At 38.1% G+C, this 19,735-nt stretch overlaps 1 protein-coding gene across 1 annotated transcript in view; it reads left to right on the top strand.

The window, feature by feature from the left end:
* The first annotated feature begins 1,229 nt into the window (after window positions 1-1,229).
* Window positions 1,230-19,735, top strand: part of odad2 (outer dynein arm docking complex subunit 2) — a 53,823-nt gene continuing 35,317 nt past the window's right edge. Inside the window, exons 1-10 of the mRNA XM_084135547.1 lie at window positions 1,230-1,454; window positions 1,647-1,881; window positions 2,121-2,278; window positions 3,454-3,583; window positions 3,872-3,978; window positions 6,346-6,485; window positions 7,642-7,758; window positions 15,385-15,605; window positions 16,600-16,740; window positions 18,071-18,212. Of these exons, the coding sequence (XP_083991673.1) occupies window positions 1,664-1,881; window positions 2,121-2,278; window positions 3,454-3,583; window positions 3,872-3,978; window positions 6,346-6,485; window positions 7,642-7,758; window positions 15,385-15,605; window positions 16,600-16,740; window positions 18,071-18,212 (1,374 nt within the window). The 5' untranslated portion in view covers window positions 1,230-1,454; window positions 1,647-1,663. The remainder of the gene's footprint in view (window positions 1,455-1,646; window positions 1,882-2,120; window positions 2,279-3,453; window positions 3,584-3,871; window positions 3,979-6,345; window positions 6,486-7,641; window positions 7,759-15,384; window positions 15,606-16,599; window positions 16,741-18,070; window positions 18,213-19,735) is intronic.

The following is a 19,735-nucleotide window of genomic DNA, read 5'->3' on the forward strand; positions in this document are numbered from 1 at the left end:
AATGAAGGATAGAAAAACTCTAACGATGGAGAGGGTCTGTTTTTTATTGCCCACAGTCTCGGTGTTACCTCTTATATGGGCTCCCCGCTTTAGTCTGTTGGATTTCCAAGAAGTGGCTGTGCCAGACAAAATGTCACACATTAAGATTGACGACACTGATTTGCACCCATTTATTCAACCAAGGATGAAAGACTGGGCTTTTGAAAATACATGTAGAATAAAAGCATGTCTGGACTGTAGGTATAAATCAAAATGTTGACACACACACACACACACACACACACACTGCTAAGTGAGCATTTGCATTTCTTTTCTGCTTCTGTTCATCATCGTTATGGCCTCATGGCTGTAAACGTCTGTTGCAAAAAGGATCAAGAACAGATATTTTTCCAGATTTAAAATCAAAAGCTTATGCTTATTTCCTACACACAAAGAAAATATACAATAGTAGTGCTGTAATTAAACCCATTCAGTGATGTTTACTAGTGATGTGTGTGGAAGCTCTGAAATACCTGTACACTGGACAGACATGATTATATTAATAAAAAGGTCTCTGCTCCTGCAATTAGCCTAACTTTTTGTGAGTTGTGGAAGTCTTGTGGAAATGCTTGTAAATTTCCATGTAATTTTAAATGCCTGGGGGAAATTCTTTGTAATGATCTCTTGATCTGCAGCAAGAAGTAAAATCATTAATTCAGTAATAGAGTAAAATCTAAAGAGCACTATTTAAGCGAAAATGCATGGAAATTTCTGTAACGTTAATCTCTAGGTCATCGGTGTGGTTTGGCAATGAGAGAGAGAGGCTAATACACCTGGCACTAGTCCTTCCATCTGCATGATCTGAAAAGAGGGAGCTCCTTTTCTGTTTTGGTTCACTTGAAAGCTTATGAGTGAGACCTATCAGTTAAACCCAGCGTGAATAATGTTGAGCTGAATTCACTTATTTTGAGAGGCTGTGCAGGCAGGATCAGTTGGGAAATTAAGTATTTTCTGTGGCCCAAATGCCTGTGTGTAATTTTCTGCCAAACCATACAGCACAGCACGGAAGTTTATAAAGAGCCTCTCAAAAGTGTGGTTCTGTGGGCACGCAACCCCAGAGAGAAAACAAACAGAGTTGACATAATGCGAAAGCCTTCGGTCAGGTAGGACCTCACTTTTGTTTGCATAACAAAGACAGCTTAATGTAATGTTGATCATTCATACCAATACAGTGTTTCCTGTACACGCGCAGACAAAGAAAAAGAAAAGACCGCTTCTTACGCTAACTTTTTTTGACCCTCTCCGCTCTACGTTGTTCGACTGTTTATTAACAACCGGAGCCAGCGCGTAGTTCGTTTCTATGGTTACTCAGTAACTGAAAGCAGCGCCGACCAGCCACAAAGTTAGCAAGATAGATAACATTTGTAGAGGAAAACAGTCATACAAACTTGAGCAGACTTGTTTAGCTACGTTTGGTGAGTAATAAACCGTCTTATATATTGAATCACTTTCAAGAGGGTCAGAAATAGTTTAGCCTTTACAGTTAAATAATCCGTTTGACGTTTGGAACGCCGCATATCAGTCCTCGCGCTTTAATGCACGCATTGAAATGGCTTTAACCCTCTCGTGTTGTATTAATACTGTTTACTGTTTTGCTTTAACGTTAGGCTATCCAGTGTCCGTCATGGGGGTGGCACTCTCTAGGGCAATTCAGTGGAGCTCTGAGGCGGATAAACTAGAGAAAAGCCCTTTGAATAATGACATTCTGACTGAAATCCTGCTCTTCACGGAGGAGTTCGGCGACAAACACCCACACGAGGCCAGGCTGACATTCAGCGAGCCTTTACAATGGAATACAACTCTAGAAGCGTCTGATTTCATGTCAGATTTATATGACATCAGGTAATACCAACAGACGGAGATGATAAGAGATGTGCAATTGATTTAGCATAACACATTCCCTTTAAAGATATCAGAAAGATTAGACCTAATTTATTTTTCTCGTCTAGATAACTGTAAAACCTCATTTGGTTCATATTGTAGGTTTTCAGATAAATTCATATGCTGAATCAATGCAGAGCTGCTTAAGTCAGGTGAATGCTTAAAAACACCTGTGACACCATTTCCCCCCCTTTTTTTAGTGGAGAATCAGCTATGTCCCAGGAATGTGATGATAAAGGACGTCCCCTTCTGCATCTGAGTCCACCTGACATCTCAGTGCACTCATTTTACCACCTGTCTAACCTTCTGCTTCTAAACAAAGATAAAAAGATGAAGGAGGTCCAGACCTGTTTGGAGGGTGAGCTGCATGGCGAACATGCAGTTACTCAGAGCTAATTTTCCTTGAAATGCTCTATTCTGTTATTTTCAATATCTTCCGGTATCACATTTGAAGTCTTAATCAGTCCAGTCACGGTGCCTATATTAATTTATGATGCAAGATGTAGGATCCCAAAATCTGAGACCACACTGAATAGCTGTAATTATTTAAACTGTCATTATTTAAAAAATATAGTTATTTTTTCTTCTTGAAACCTAAAATGAGTAAAGGCCCATTCACACCTAGGACGATAACTATAAAGATAACGTTCTCAATATTAAAGAATAGCAGAGTTCACACCACAGCTATGTGATAATGGCACATAGAAACGATATCGTTGGAATCTCTTTCAGAATGAGTTTATCCAGCTGATGAATGATAAAAACATTGACAGCCAATCAGAATCCATCCTGCTGTAATGAGTTTGAGCATTTAAAGAGGCAGACAAGCACGTGCTTAGGATAAACAGAGTGATATCGTCCGCTGGTGTTGATGCTAATATGGTTATCTTTATGGTTATCGTTCTTGGTGTGAATGCGCCTTAAGAAATATTTAAGATGCTGCACTATTTCTAGGACTCCAATCAAATCATGTGGACTCCTTTTTTACAGTCAGTCAGATGTTCTTCCATTAATGCACAAGATGTTCTGATCGTTCTCAGATCATGCTGGATAATGAGATGATCAGGTTTTACTCAAACTTCTGGAGTTTGTGCAGCTCAAGTGCTACTGTCATTACAGCAAGAAGAGGAATACAAATACTGAATCTGGAAATCTGAAATTCATGTTATTTTTTCAATTCAGTTTTAAATTGACTTTTTTTATGTTGATAATATAATTTGTATTAATTATAGGCTATAATATGTATATATGTATTAAATAGCAACATTTTCATTAGTGGTCTCAGTCTTTTGGACCACACCGTTCTTTTAGAGCAAATTTTCCATCTGAAGATTAGTTTCAGACATGCTTTCTGCAGCTTTTGGCTATCATTTAAAGGTGCGTTTGGTAAGTTTTTGGTAACGTTTAGCGGATTCTTATTTATCTTTTTTATAAATTTGCAATGAAACATAGGGCTGAAAAAAAAAAAAAAGTATAGTGAAAGTGTTTTTGTATGATGAGCAGTTGTGAATAAGGTGTGTTTATGGCCAACAGCTAACAGGGAGCCAGTGAAGAAGATCTTTGGGCCCACATCTCCTACAATACAGGAAGACAAACTATTTAATATCCTGCATCAGCTGGACGAGAAGCTGCTAAGCATTGCTGTCAGACCGATCATGATCATGTATGCATATGCTATATACTGCCTTTAATTAAAGCAATCAGCCGTTCTGCTGGTCTTTATTAACTGTATATACTGTATATATACATAGCCTATATATTATATATACTGTATATATATATATACACACACACAGACACACACACACACACACACACACACACACACACACACACAGACACAGTACTTGCATTTATAGCTACATTACAGTGCATGCATTTATAGCTATATTACTGTTACTGGTTAATGAGCTGTATTTTTGTTCTGTGTTGTGTGTGTGTTTTTGCCCAGAGAGGGCAGGCTAAGCCCAGCAGCTGTTAATACAGAGGTAGATCTGTTGAAGAGATTCTGTGGAACAGGAGAAAACCGGGCGCTGAAGTCTGTGCGCTACACATCAGGTTTGTATTATCCTCACTCTTCCCCCTCTCCATCTCTTCTGCTCACTTTATCTCGTTCTGTCACTCACTCACTTCCACACTTATTTTCACCCTCAATCTGATTAATCTTCTGAGTCAAACTGAGTCGATGTTTGGAGCGAGTGATTGTAGTTTTCCGGTGTAACTGAGAGTGTCTGTGTGAGATTTTTGTCTTCTTTTCTTTTTTCTTATATTGTTCAATTGGACTGAAGTCGTACAGTAATTTAGATTTTGAGGAAAATGGAAACAATTTCTTAGTTCTCACATCTTGACAGTCAGGCATGGCAACAAATGTTGACTGACGCCTCTGCCCTGAAAAAAGTACATTTCTTACTAAGTATTTTTGTCATGTTTTCCAGTACACGTATCTCTAGTAAACATTCTTAAATCAAAATACATTTATTTGAGAAGTTAAATGACAAAATTGTTTTCTGAAAATTGAGTGACACCGTGTTTACACCAGACGCGAGCAGCATAACGTGACATATGCAAATAGAACCTATTATAATCAGTGATGCTGTCTACACTGGATGCAGCATGGTGTGACGTTCTACTTCTGATGTACTTCACATCAGATCACATAAATGTACTTCTAACACGAAGAACAATTGAATTTTCAAGCTTCAAACTGTTGCAACAACTGTCATGTCCGATGTATAACAACAACAAAATATTCCAATGGGGTAAGAAAAATAAACTTGTCTTCCTTTTGAATTATAGTAATTTTTTTTTTTTTTTAAATCAGAAAACAAGACTAAAAAAAATCAGAAAACAAGACTTCTTCACAATTAAAGACACACTGAACCAGTATTGCTTTTCTATTTCATTAGTTCAAAATCAGTAAGATTTTTTTGTTTGCGGCAATTACAGATTACATTAGACAGACCTACTCTAACAAAAATGAGATGAACGTCACTAATGTGGCTGTTACTGATGATGTGCAGAGCTGCGACAGAAAGTGGTGCTGAGTTAAATGTGGCCACTGAACCATCACAGATTCCACAGGCCAACAAGAAATTGAATCAAGAGAGGTCGGTGTCAGATAACTCAAAAGATGGATCTGTAGAGACAACTGAGGTGAAAGCCGGCCCCAAAGATAATGCTCATAGTTCCACTTTCAGAGTCGAACCTTGTGCAGGTGCGTGGGGCCCACTTCCCTGCTGATGCAGAACAAACAGTCTGCCATAAATTAAATCAAAACCAACTCATATTAGAGTTCAGCGAACAGTGCTTCTCAAGCCTGTAGAGGATTCAGGTAATGATCATGACAATGATAATACATTGATGTATTTTCTTGAAAGTACCAGACTCTATAAGGCTAATGTTGCTGTCACATTAGCAAAATTTTGTGGCCAAAAAAAAGGTCCATTGTCATTAGTGTAGCAATCTATGAATTCAATGTCTAACCAAACAGCTTTCTATTGGTCAATGCAGTGAATTTGCATGACCAAATAGAACCCAATGGGAAATGTGTGGGGAAATATTCCACCCTAATGTGAAATTCCCAATTGTGTTGATTCCTATATTGAAATGACGGGATTTGACCGAACAACTAAATTCACTGAACAACAGTAAATGTGACGGCACCTTAAGATTGAATCTTCCATGGGAGGTTTCACTTCAAGAAACTAAGTAAATTTAGCAGTTCTGATCATGTCAGTCAGTGCTTATTACTAACTCTAAAATTAAAAAAAATTAAAAATCTGTCTCTATTCCTCACACTCCACAGTCTTTAAGCCACCACCATTTGTGGCAATGCTGGATATCCTTTAAATATAACATGTCTGTATTCAAATCTCCACAACATGGAAACCATTACATATGTCAGATTTCAGTTTACAAAGAGATTCATCAATTCTTCCTCTTTCCCTGAGGAGAATGGGCAGATTTGCTGTGCTATAACAATCAACTGTTTTTGGAAAAAGGATTGTGGCCTGCAAATTTTGAGTGATGGATGTGGCTTCTTTTGAAAAATGTGTCCCCGTATGCCGAGTAAAATTGGAAGCTTATTTGCAAATAAAGGAGGGGGGGGGGCCGTGAGGATGCACAGGGCGGTTTGGAGCATGTGGAGTATCGGCAGGGGTGTTTGGCGAGGGTAATTTATCTTGGGGTTATGCCTGCAGCAGCTCAGTCCTGAAGAACAATCAGTCATCTTCACTGGCTGGGCTACAGGGAACGAGTGTCCATCTGCCCCTGTGGGAGCCTGCACTGTATGTACTTTCCAAAACTGAAGTTTTATTGCAAACTTTTGCTGTTGAGAGGTGACAACAGTGCATTAATTCAACATTTGACACATTATACGTATAACAAAATATACAAATCTCTAAAGCATAAATCCTGTCTCCTCAGATTACGCGTTCTCCAATGGTTGTCGCTCTCCTCCCTGGAGGCAGATGGATGGAGAGATTTGCTCCCTCATAATTGAGACCTGTGACACAGAGCCCACGCTGTTCATCACTTGCAATACTAGCGGAGTTTTCCTCGATGAGGTGAGAAAACTGTCAAGAAAGTAATAACAGTCATTTGGTGCGTCAGTTTTGGATTGCTCTGGGAACACAATTGTCTTGTATGTCAAAGCAAAACACAATTCTGCTACATCATCGGTGTCAAAAATGATGAAATTCAGCTACATAACCTATCATCTCCCTTTAGTAATCAGATTCAGAAATGTGGACATTCCCTCAGTTGATTATATATTGTATTTTTATCAAGAAATCAAGTTCTTGATAAAAATCAAGTGATCGAGTTTGATCATCTTAATAGGGCATATCCCAACAAGCCTGACCTGAGCACATAGCAGATGGAAATTAATGCATCTCATCGGAATGCTGAGTGATGCAATATGAGTTTTATGAATCTGAAACGTGTCAAGCTGTCAAGGGAGCCAATTTTGGTAGACAATTTGAACATACACAATGTGCTCTTAATGTGTTTGAAAGGTATGGTATACAGACACTTTTCCAAAACATGAGGTAAGCGAAACTGAAAAGTTAAGACATGACAGATATGTGATTCTGTTCCAGATCTGCTTCTCTAGCTGTGTTCAGTGCTTTAAAGCCGCCTCACAGAACTAAATATGTGTGCAATTAATCAAAAGCAACATTTTACACATCATAATATTTTTCATTCTGATTCAGAGCACCACTTAATTAAGTACATCTGTCTATTTTTATCTTTGTGTTTCTTTCTTAAATCTAATTTCTTTCCCTCCTCCACCTCTCTCTCTCTTTCTAAATGTCTATTCTTTTTGGACTCTCTTGTCCTCATCTGTGTTCTGTTCAATGCTTTCTGACACTCACCTGTTCATTGTACATTTGAGGTCAGGTTGAATTTACTGCAAATGACAGTAAAGTTAATTGTATAGATTAGACATTTAATCAGAACAATTCACCTCTAAACCTCAGCGATTAAGAGCTCAAAGTATAGTTATGTCTGTGCATGTGTGTGAAGCTGATGGTCTTTGTGTGTGGGTTGGGCGTTTATTGTGTTGAACCTTTTCTCTTGCTCTTTCAATTGTCTTTTTAAAATATGACTCTGTTTGAGATATGTATTGTAACCCAACGTACATTTCAGCCAGAAAAACTAATACGCCACTGGGAATGTTAATATCTCTGTTTACACTTGCATTATGATTTGGTTTTCCAGGAAATCAATGGAGAAGGTGGTGAAAACTCCTATAGGAGAAAAAGTGAAGCCTACAAAGACCTTGTCACACTGTTGAAAAACATGTCTCCCCATTTTGCTAAGGCTTCTGATGAAAAGGTATTGCTTAACACCACATGAATACAAGAGTTTCATCTCTTTGAACATACAAGTTGTGTCTTATTTCCTCAATTGTTGGGTTTCTATGATAGTTTTTAGTTATTCTCTTCCACTGCACTTGGCCTTAAAATGCTCCAGATGGCGATTTATGAACACGTGACAGTAGTTTCATTATAGTGTCTGCTCCACACCACTGGGCTTTAGATATACTAACCATGCTCTGGGCTATCCAAACATGTGAATTACAGTTAAGCTCACAACTTTGGCATTAACACAACTGTGGCATACTTATATAATCCATCCCCTGATGTTAAAAAAGACATTATTGCTTATTAAGAGGTTCGACCTGTGGCATTATAGGCGACACATGAGGTTGCCTTGGGCGCAAAATGACAGGGGGCTATTATAGTAAATTGCAGTTCATATGAAAGATTGCAATAATGTTTTGGTGGGAGGGGGGTTTGGACAGTTTTCTGGGGGGCGCTATAAAATCTCACCTGGGGCACTAACAAAGCCTGGGCTGGCCCTGCTTATTAATTCCGCATCTCAGATGGTAGATGGGTTTCTGTATCTACCTAAAAGCACTTGAACTGGTGATACGTTTTGTGAGTATTGAATAAGCTTGGACCTCAGTGGTGGTGGTATGGAGAGCCTGAGTGTTCAGGCATCAGAAACAGATGATATCATCATGTGAGGATGCTATATACGCCATCAGAGCCAAAGATGTCACCAAAAGAAGAAGTCTGCTATTAGTGAAATTGATAGGGTGTTATTGACAGTACATTGCCCCTATAGCAGTCAGTAGAATGTTATGTTGATAAATTGGCCCTCCTTATATGATGTAGATGGGTGCAAGCTAAGATGGCAAGTGCACCAATAGCGTTGTTTTGATTTAGTTATTGTCAAAGTACACTACCGTTGAAAAATTTGGGGTCAGAAAGAAATTAGTTACAATGAAGACATTCATAATGTTACAAAATAGGCTATTTCTAATTCAAATAAATGCTATTCTTTTGAACTTTCTATTAATAAAAAATATATCAATGTTTCCACAAACATATTAACAGCACAACTGTTTTCAATGTTGATAATAGTAATGTTTCAATACTCACAAAATGTATCACCAGTTCAAGTGCTTTTAGTATACAGAAACCCATCTACCATCTGAGATGCGGAATTAATAAGCAGGGCCAGCCCAGGCTCTGTTAGTGCCCTAGGTGAGATTTTATAGCGCCCCCCAGAAAACTGACCAAACCCCCCTCCCCCCAAAACATTATTGCAATCTTTCATATGAACTGCAATTTACTATAATAGCCCCGTTATTTTGCCCCGAAGGCAACCTCCTGTGTCTCCTATAATGCCACAGGTCGAACCTCTTAATAAGAAATAATGTCTTATTGTTACCACATTATAACAAACATCTATGTTTGAGCAGATATCCACGAACACAGTATTTCATCGTAAACACCGGTCTATATATTATTATATTCCTCATGTTAGTGTTAATAAACTCTCATACTAGCCTACTTTTATATCATGCTATGTTTTATATTAAAGCGCATACAAACATTCTCTTGTCATACATGTATATTTATTTAGCATTTAAAGGTTGCCTACCTGTCTATAGTTCATATTTGAACATGTTTCCGTCAATTTCATACATTTTAGTCTAGCAACAGTTCAACTACAATGTGAAGTTTATGCAACAATAACACTCTAATATAATTCAGAATAGGCTACATTTCTTACCTTCAAATCTTTCTTATCTTTAAATCGCGTTCTTCTTCTGAGGTAAATCCAATGTAAGCTCCCAGCGTGTCTTCCAAACGCGAGGAAAAGCAGAGGAATGATGAAGTTAGATTCTTTGTTTAGAGGTAATGAAGGCGTTTACAGGTTCGCGTTCCTTCACGTGGACGATTTGCATCTGAATCTCTTTTGCGCGTGTGGGTGTGGTCACATTAGAGCAAATGAGCTCTCGCTTGAGAAACTGGACATCTTGTTGGTTTCATACAAATTACTTAGAGAACATTTGTTTTCGTTTTTGAATTAGATAATTTAAAAGTACACACTTAAATGTTTATAAAGATATATTGCTCATAAATGTGTGACAAGTATTCGCTGAGTTTTGTTTCAGTTTATAGACGTGCTCAAGAAAATAAAGTTCACGGAGACGGAGAGTCAGAAAGCACACCCTGTTTGTTTTCTTTATTTTACAAAAGCACAATGTTTTGTTTTGTTTTGATTGTAAGTGGACACACAAAAGTAGACATCTTGATTAATTTTTCATTTTTTTCTTTCTGTATGACCATAAATGACGGAGTTGTGCTACTATGTGAAGAAAATCCAGCAAAACGCACTGGCGTGTTTGTCGACCCCTAAGGGTTAAGCCCCAGATTAGCATATTTTAAATGATTTCTGAAGGATCATGTGACCCTGAAGGACTGCAGTGAAAATTCACCTTTGCCATCTCAGGTCTACATTACATTTTCAAATATATTAATAATATTTCACAGTATTACCGTTTTTATTGTATTTTTGTTCAAATAAATGCAGCATTGGTGAGCACAAAGGCCTGTAGTGTTCACACCAAGGACGATAACGGCACAGAGAAACAATATCGTTTGGAATCTCTTTCAGAACTATTTTTTTCCAGCTGATGAACGATAAAAACATTGACAGCCAATCAGAATCCATTCTGCTTTAAAGAGCTTGAGCATTTAAAACAACAGACAACAAAACTGCGGCGTGTGCTTAGAATAGAATGATATTGTGCATTGGTGTGGACACTTATGTAGTTATCATACTTATCTTTATAGTTATCGTTCTTGATAAGAATGGGCCTTAAGAGATTCTTTTGAAAAACTTTTGTGTCCACTTTTGAACTTTTGAACATACAAAAGTTGTACAGTGTACATTTAGATAATCGCATATATTAATTTAAGAAAAACTGTCCAAGCCGTAGATGTGTGCAATGCTCCGACACATGCATGGAGCACTAGACTATTGTGTTCCGTTATCTCCTCTCTCATTGATTGTTGTTTCTCCAGCATTTGCTAATAAAGGCATGAATGTAAAATAATAATAATTTATCACGTGATTTTCTTTAAAAAGAAGGGGAAAAAAAGAACACACATTAACCATGTAGATTACCCATTTAGTTATTCATTTTAAATTCCAAATATTTGCTAAACAGACTCAGGGGAAGCCAATACTTAGAAACATAGACACAAAAACAGCACAGCTGTCCTTCAACTGGCAGCAGTGTGTTCCTGCTCGCTCCTCAGCATAAGATTAATCACAGCTGAGAAGAAGAGAGCAAAGGGAAAGAGGGGACGAGCTAATGTCTATACTTCTCTCAGTGCGTAAAGTGTCTGCTTGTCACAATAACCAAGAGAGAGACAGATTAAGAGACTGAGCGAGAGATAGAGGGAGTTCTTTCCTCTGTCATTGTGCTATTTTTCACATCACCACAGTGTGAAAGAATGTGAGAACAGGCCAGCTAGTCAGACCTCTCTGAATAAAGTAAAAGATAAATTAACAAATTGGGTTTCCGATAATGGCCTCAAGATGTGGTAAAAAGTGTTTATTGTTTGAGAAATGATATCCTATTTCTCATCAGTGACACAGTGTATTTGTTGGAAAAATGTTTTGTTCTACAGGACCAAATATTTAGACCTTTCTACATGAGATTTTAAAGACAAGAATTATATCAAAATTAATTTTTAAATATACAACATCTTTAAGAAATTACCATTTTCCTTTCCTTTTTTTGTGTGTGCAATTTTTGGCTGGCTCAATATTGTCCAGATTTGTCTTCAGCTTCATCAGTAGCAGAGCACAGTAAATGCCTTTTTTGTTGATGCAGACAAAAGGTTTCCTCCAACTTGTACTTTTCTTTTCTTAAAACAAAATCTTCAGATCCACGCTAATGTTTTATGCCGACCGTTGGCGGTTTTATAACCAACATAATTCTGTCCTTGAGCAATATAAATGGAAACTCCATCATCGAGACAGATTTCTCTTTATGTTCGTTGCTAAATGATGGTGATGTTATCTCTCGCCGATATAGTTTGCAGATGGAAAATGAAGGCAGACAGAAAGATTACTGCTGTACCATATAGTAATGGTTATTGTCTAGTGCTACTCTGCCGGTGTAAAAACCTCTGTCTGGTGTTCCCGTCAGTTACATTGAGGACAAAGTATAAAATGTTCCTTTCATCTATTTATTGTGCATTCAGAGCCAGTTTTCAGACACAAAATAAGCCTGCTGCAGATTTTTAACTTTACTCTCAGCAGAGATGTCCAAGTTAAACTCTTCATCTACCTCATTTGAAGAACAGTTCCCATGAGTCTGTGCTCAGTAGCTCTGCTCACCTTCCATAACTCTCGCCTCTGATAAATGTTCGGTCTAAGTGTGCTATCATTCTAAAGCTCTAAAAAAAACTGGATGAGCTGAAGTAGAGCTATATGCTATACTTGTTTATTTGACAAAATGTCATTTACACATGTCCCTGGATCAACATCCTTTGTAGGTCCTAGAACAACATCCATATCGACCAATCAAAGCCCGTAACACTCTAAAAGCATAAGGCAGTGATTGATTAATGGGAATGTTGTTTCAGGAACAACAAAGGATGTTGATACGGGAACACGTCCTACTTGTGTAAATCACGTTAGGCTGTTTATTTGGTACATTATAGTGATGGTCATAATTGATATTGCTGAAAAGCGTAAGAATATTGTTGCCAACATTTTTTTGGGATAATACCATTCTTATCGAGACAGGAAATGCCACTTCAAATTTAAGACCTGATTGAAAGTGCCTACTGTTAACCTACTGAACAGATGTTGCACTTCTGGTGTGATTTTTCTACAATGATTTTTCCTGGCCATGTTGCCTTTGGCTTGTTCAGTGGGGGTATTAAGGCACTATTTTCTGTAAAGCTGCTTTGAAACAATATGTATTACTGAAGAAAAGGAATGAGGTGGATATTCTCAGTGCGGTTTTAGTGTTTGGTTTTTGAACAAGGCTGGATATGTGCTAGCAGGTTGAGTTCGATTATTGGTGGCAGTGAGGAGAAAGACTTTATTATTCTTTGAAGCGATGATGCCAGGCAGGCGGTTCAGCGTGCAAGCGTTTGTGTGTAAAAATGCCCACCAGACTTTCATGTTTTATTATGCAAGCAGGCGGGAGCTCAACCATGAGCGCTAGCAGCTGATGGGTGATGGACAGAGGCCGTAAAGAGAGGGCCATAAAAGTAGTCTGCTTAGACACAAATCAAACCCCTCTTTGTTCTCCATATTTTACATTGGTTCCTTGTTTTCTAGATTTCATCAGTTTGCTTTTCTCTGTGTGTCTAACCATTTCTTTCTCATGTCTTCCAAACACATTTCTACAAGGCTACATGTGAGAGTTCTCCTTTTTACTCAATACTCTCATCACCTTCTACAAATAGACATTTATCCACCTGAAATGAACCCGTTACGTTAGGGTGCATGTTGATTTGAGAGCAGATTATACTTTTAGCTGCACTATGGGACTCTTGTAGCGTGAAAAGTTCAGCAGAGAATAGGCTCTGGATTGCGGCCTGAGTTTTCTGTAATAAGTCTCAGACACGCTCTGGTCCTTCAGCCATCAGTCAACCACCGGACCGTGATTATTCAGCCCAGAAATCCTCAGCGCACACCAGTTCTTAGCCAAATCCAACAGGCCTAATCTCCTAACATATCAGCTGCATGAGGAACCGATGCATTTTCATACAGTACTTTAATTAGATCAGACACTTTTAATCAAACATGCACAGCCAGGGCTGAGCAGAAGGTGACGCTCATAAGGGAAAAGATATTGTACTCTGCTGCTTTGTCAGACTGGGATAGGAAGACTGTCACTCTGTTCCAAAACCTAGTAAGATAGTGATAGTAAGGAATACGGATATAAATACACTGTCTGTCGATTCAGTAAGTTATAATGTGTGTGTGTATATATATATATATATATATATATATATATATATATATATATATATATATATATATATATATATATATATATATATATATATATATATATATATATAATTGTATTCAGCACGGATGGATTAAATTGATCAAATGTTTCTTGAGCACCAAATCAGCATATTTGAATGATTTCTGAAGGACCATGGGACACAGAAGGCTGCTGAAAATTCAGCTTTGAATCACAGGAATAAATTATATTTAAAAATGTATTAAAATAGAAAACACTTCTTTTAAATGGTAATAATATTTCACAATAGTACTGTTTTTACTGTATTTTTGATTGAATGAATGCAGCCTTGGTCTGATAAGAGAGTTCTTTCAAACATATTTAAAATCCTACCTTCTGAATGGTAGTGAAATATTATTATATTAAAATGGTATACATTTATATATTATATTATGTAAAGCATAATCATTTGTGTATATGTGCTTTTTAGAGTATTGCATCATTCCTCTCATGTTGCCTGTATTGAAATCAATTGTGAGTCTCATTAATAGTAGTCAGCACAATATGTTTTGGAATAGACCTCTTTTGTCTTGCAAATTTCTTTCCTTGTCATCTTCATATTTGGATGTTGCAGTAGTTTGAGGTTTTCTATTACTTGATATTCAGGCTTCTGTTTGGTGTGCCATATTGGAGAGTTAACTCTCCCTACTTGTTCTTGGACTGGGTTTAGTACTTCAATTATAAAATTAAAGGTGGGTGGAGTGGTGTGAGGAAATGGATATAACTTTGGCTGTTCTTAACTTTGGACTTCTTTCGACCAAACAAGCTCATGAAAGGCACAAAGTGTGCTTAGCCCAGCTGGATCCACAGCAAGTCCCTTGTGCCATATTAAAAGCTTTTTCCCTTGTGTACTCTTTCTGAACTCTTCCTCGCTCATACTCTTCTCTTTTCCTCTCACCATTTCTGTTTCTCACTCCTGCTCTGTACATCTCTCTAAAAGATGGAACCAATGAAGGGCTGATGGTGGGGCATAGCAGGTGCCTGTGGATTTTTCCTGCCTCTTAACCATTCATATGTCTCCTGTTGAGCTTCTCACAGAAGAAATAAAGAAGTGGGAGAGTCCTTCACAGTTTCAGAAAATCATTGTTGCGTTACTTTGCCACAAAGACTTCACTTAATGTGTGCCAAACTGCCAGCCTGCAGTTCAAGAATGTACAGAAACAATAAACTTCTCATATTGTATAGGCAATTAACATAAGAAACTTTGGAAATGTGTTTCTATTTTGTCATTATTCTCATAACTCAAAGGCAGGATTGTTTTTCTGGCAGTGGACTGTGGAGAAAGGCTGTATTATATAAATGTTCAGGGATACAAATTCATAAGTGGGATTTAGTTTTTATACGTCTCTTTCTTAGAACAAGAAGGCTGCGCTAGCTCAGAGATGACTGTGTGATGTGCCTCCCCAATAAAGAGACAATGTGTCAAAATGTAGAATGGAAAATATGTTTTGCTAAGCTAAGAGTGCTTTCATGAAGAACAATTGATGCATTGAACAAAAAATGCTTAAGAAAAATAACTCTTTTAAGTCCCAAGTCTCTACATTTGGTGCAGAGGTTCTTTTCCTTACTATCTTTTCATTTTTATTCATTGTCTTCTACAGGACTTTGCCATTCAAGATGTGCCATCCACTAAAAAGATTCTACATGTGGAAATGGTTGATGCAGAGGAAACAGGCCAAACCCTGAAGTCTTACGACCATGAGGAAAAGAATGTGCTTGAGAAGGCGAGACATCAGCTTGTGCGGAACAAGCCGGGCGGTAGGAAGAAGAAATTAGAACCATCTTTGAAATGGAAGAACCTTGGCCTGGCGTCCCCATTTGAGTAAGTGATAATTCCAAACACCAATGGATGTCTTTTGAAGAGACACAAAAAAGCCATCACAGCATGAACATCAGAGGTCACTGACTCTGGGCTAGCTGATGTTTGCTGGAGTGCATGTGGCTTGTTTATGTACTGTACAGATGCAAAGTTCAGTAGTCATTCAGACTTCAAGAGATGGTTAAATGTCATATTTGTGGCTCTATTGATATTGATTAAGTATTTTGAATGTTAAAATAGGGGTCCCCTGGAAAAAAGGGTTGGGATCCACTGATCTAGCAAACAAATCAGCCTCTTTGGCTATTTCAACACTTGTTACTGGTAAACCTCCTCTGAACAGTCATCTAAGATTTCCAAAACAATAATCTTTTGTTTTGGAGAAATAAGAATTTCCCAGATGTGAAAATGTACTTCAGTGTTCTGCCTTTTGCAGCAAAAGAACCAAATTTGCATTCAGATGATCTAAGGTTTCTCTGTAAGCTGCCACAATACTTGAAACCCACTAGAGAGCTACAGAAGACTGAAACAGACAATATTACATGATGGGAGAGAAAACATATAGAAAAATAATTAAGGGTCAGGGAAAAGCAACAAAGATGCCAGCTAATCGTCTTTTTAAAAACATTGTATCTGAAACATCCACACAGGCCTATTGTAATACTTGTGTGGCCAAAATAAAATATCAGAGTAGACATACAAAGCATAAAATACATTATGTAACCTCATAATGTGAATTTAAAATGAACTTTTTTGGACTTCGTGTATCAAAAACAAACAAAGTCGACATGATTATGTTTTTTTTTTTCAAATGTCATGTATATCAACTTCTCAAATGAGAAAAGAATGTAGGGTGGGACTTGATTTTGTCCATCTAGAATTGATTGGATAATTAATAATAAACACTGCAATATTCTATAGAAATAAAATAATTGTAATTTCATGGCTTTAAAGTGTATAAACGTGTTAATAAGTGTCTGATTGTTGTCGTTTTTTCCAGTGAGGCAGAGGAGAAGGCCAGAAAGAGCAGAGAAAGCAAGAGGATCCTGGAATACGGCACAAAGTCACCCGCATCAGAGAACAAAAAAAAAGCTAATTTTTCTGGATCGTCTCTGCCAGGCTGCCAGTCTTCTCAAAAAATGTATGCCACAATCTCAGTCCACAGAAATAGCTTTTTCATTGTACATGTGGTATTTCCTCTGAGGTAAAAACCTAACCATTGCAATGGGATCTGAAAAAACCCTCTCCCGAGAACACGCATAATTGAATTACTCTTTATTCTCCTGGCCAAACATAAAAAAAAACTTATCCAATCACTGAATTGGAAATAAAGGCTCACTTTCAGGGCAAATTATTTCAGCTGTGGATAAGTATTCATTTTATAGCCTTTAATAAGGCATGGATGAAGCAGCCGTTCAGGTTGGTGTGCACACGGAACGGTCCTCTGGTGCTACTGGGAGTAGCGGTCTGTAATAACCGCTTGTGCCTGAGCCACTGATAACCCTGTTCCTTCTTCTGACTCCTCTCTGTCTGTTTGGCGATGGTGAGCGAAAACTCCAGCTGTCCCCATAACATCCACTGCCAGAGTACACAGTCCTGCCTGTAAGGAGCTCCGGGTGTAGCCGCAGCTTCTCTTTTTCCTGCCGTTTTAAATCAGTGATGCACACAAAAAACAGTGTAGCGTTCTGAAGAACATTTGGATGTGTTCATGGTACACAAACACAAAATGAATGTAATGTATATCACACTAAGCCAGCAAACTTACAATCGTTGGCATTGCAAAACACATTCCACACTTCAAGTAAGTGACTAGCACCGAAAGAGACGAGTACGCTGCTGTCCGACAATACAGTTATCCCCTGGAAAACATATCTGAGTCCCTCTGGCCTCTTCTCCTTGTGTACCGAGTTTCATGACTCGTTTCACGATACATTCATTTCAGTAGCCTGATCCGCTTTAACGGCCATCTGCGTTTGTGCGTGCGTGTATGAGTTAGCGATGAAAGAGTTCAGAAATGCACTGATGACCACTCCAGTCTTCCTCTCTCTCTGTTGCTCTGTCTCTGTTCTCTCCATCCCCTGCCGTTTAATTTGATGCCATGGCTTAAGATGACACTTCAAATACACCCCTGAGTTTGATGGCCGTTTTGTCCAAGGGTTTGAGCATGAGGCCTTTCAGAGAGCAATAATTCATTCCACATTGGATTCAGAGAGATTTTACCAGAGCTTTGAGAGATTGGGCTGTGTGGTTTGGCTTGCACCTGCTCCGACTCTCCTCCGATTTGATGTATTAAGCTCTATTTATTAGAGAAAGCACTTTTTCTATAATGTCCTGTTATGTATGGATAGTTCTCGTTTCTATCCTGAGAAAATTCTGTGGGAGAGTACTTCTCACAGTGTGTGTCTGAGAGACATAAAATTGTTGGCCAGCTTGAATATTAATACGTCTAATAGGTGCGTGTGTGTGCATAGTAAAACCCCAGGAGCTGATGACTTCAGCGAGAGTTCATCAGAGGATGAGGAAGATGAGGAACAGCCCGAAAGACGTGCCGAGAACGCCACCGACCTGCCCTCGGAATACTGGCAGATCCAGAAACTAGTCAAATACTTAAAGGTAATAAAACACATTTGCTTGTATAAATGCACACACCAACATGCATCAATACCAGGGCTGTCATGATCTCAGATTTTCACTTCACGATTATCATGGGTAAAATAATTCACCTTAAAAATACTACTGCGATATCTATGGAGATTTTAATTTACACAAAAATTATGCTATCAGTCACATTCATCTTTAACTTTAATTTGTTTTTTCACAAAAAAAGGAATCACACTCAAAATATGAGTGTAGGGAGACGAAGAAAGAGTTTGTAACCATAACTACAAATACCTAGTAAAAGAACTGACTGCTGACTGGGGTGTCCAACACCCCTAATCAGTCCAAAATCGCATACTGTCTAGTAGGCACATTTGGTTGGAGATTTACTTATGTGAACATTAAAAAAGTATGTTCTATATAGCATGAATAATGGGTAGTATGAATTAAATTCAGACATTTTATATCCGCCATGTTGTCACTGTCACATGACCTACCAGCATCAGTTGCATTGCTTCACTGCCGTTCACAATTTTCCCGTGGCTTCATGGGATAGTAAAGTGTCGATCAAATGTGCACTCCAGAATCTTGGCAGAAATAGTAGGTCATCCGGGTACATTTCGCTTACTGTTTTTCGTATACTATGAATTTGGACATACTACTCTTTTGCTGTACTATTTTTGCATACTATATAGTATGGAAGTAGGCATATTTGGACAAAGTGAGTAGAGCGTCTTGCTATCATCTCCTCCGACAAGATTTGGTACTGTAGTAGTAGCTAAACACTGGCTGTGTCTGATATCGCCCCAATACCCTTAAATAAGGCACTAATTGAGGAAACAACAACTTGTAGTGATCTCCAAAACTATAGTGGACTTATTCAACCCCACAATGCACCACAGTAATGAGTGTACAACCGATGTACGCTCAATGGCTAGAGAATACCCATAATGCACTGAGATTCGCACGCCAAATGAATTCCCACGTCTCGACCAGAAGATGTCACACGCAGCTGAACCCTCCATCCATCCATTTTCCTAACCGCTGGTCCAATGTGGGTACAGCTTAATTTCATACAGGTATAAATTCCTTTTTGATTGATTATCAGATTGTATAATTAAGGTTTATACAGTTTCCATGACAGAGTTCTCTTACTACTGGAGCTGCTAGTTTTGCAACGTTTCAAAAAATTTGCAAGGACAAACTATGCAAAAGCGGTAGCCCTTTCGTCACACTCAGTATTTCTCGTTTTCATTTACTCCTTCAAGTGAACTATATTTGTGGACTTATGTGGGGAATAGTGAATGAAGGGTATAGGGGCGATTGTGGACACAGCAACTGTGATTAAATAATCTTCTTTTTCCGTTTTATGACAGTTGGCTACCAGCGTTTAGGTGCAATAATGCCACCTACTGTGTTGGAGTGTTACTGATGCTGGATTATTTACAATATTTTCATATGTGTGGTATGAACATGATTTCAATATTTAATTTTTTAAAACATCACTGTTATAGTCAATACATATAGTATATTACGAC

The sequence above is a fragment of the Abramis brama genome, assembly GCF_963993115.1.
Source record: "Abramis brama genome assembly, chromosome: 14".
NCBI classification, from domain to species: domain Eukaryota; kingdom Metazoa; phylum Chordata; class Actinopteri; order Cypriniformes; family Leuciscidae; genus Abramis; species Abramis brama.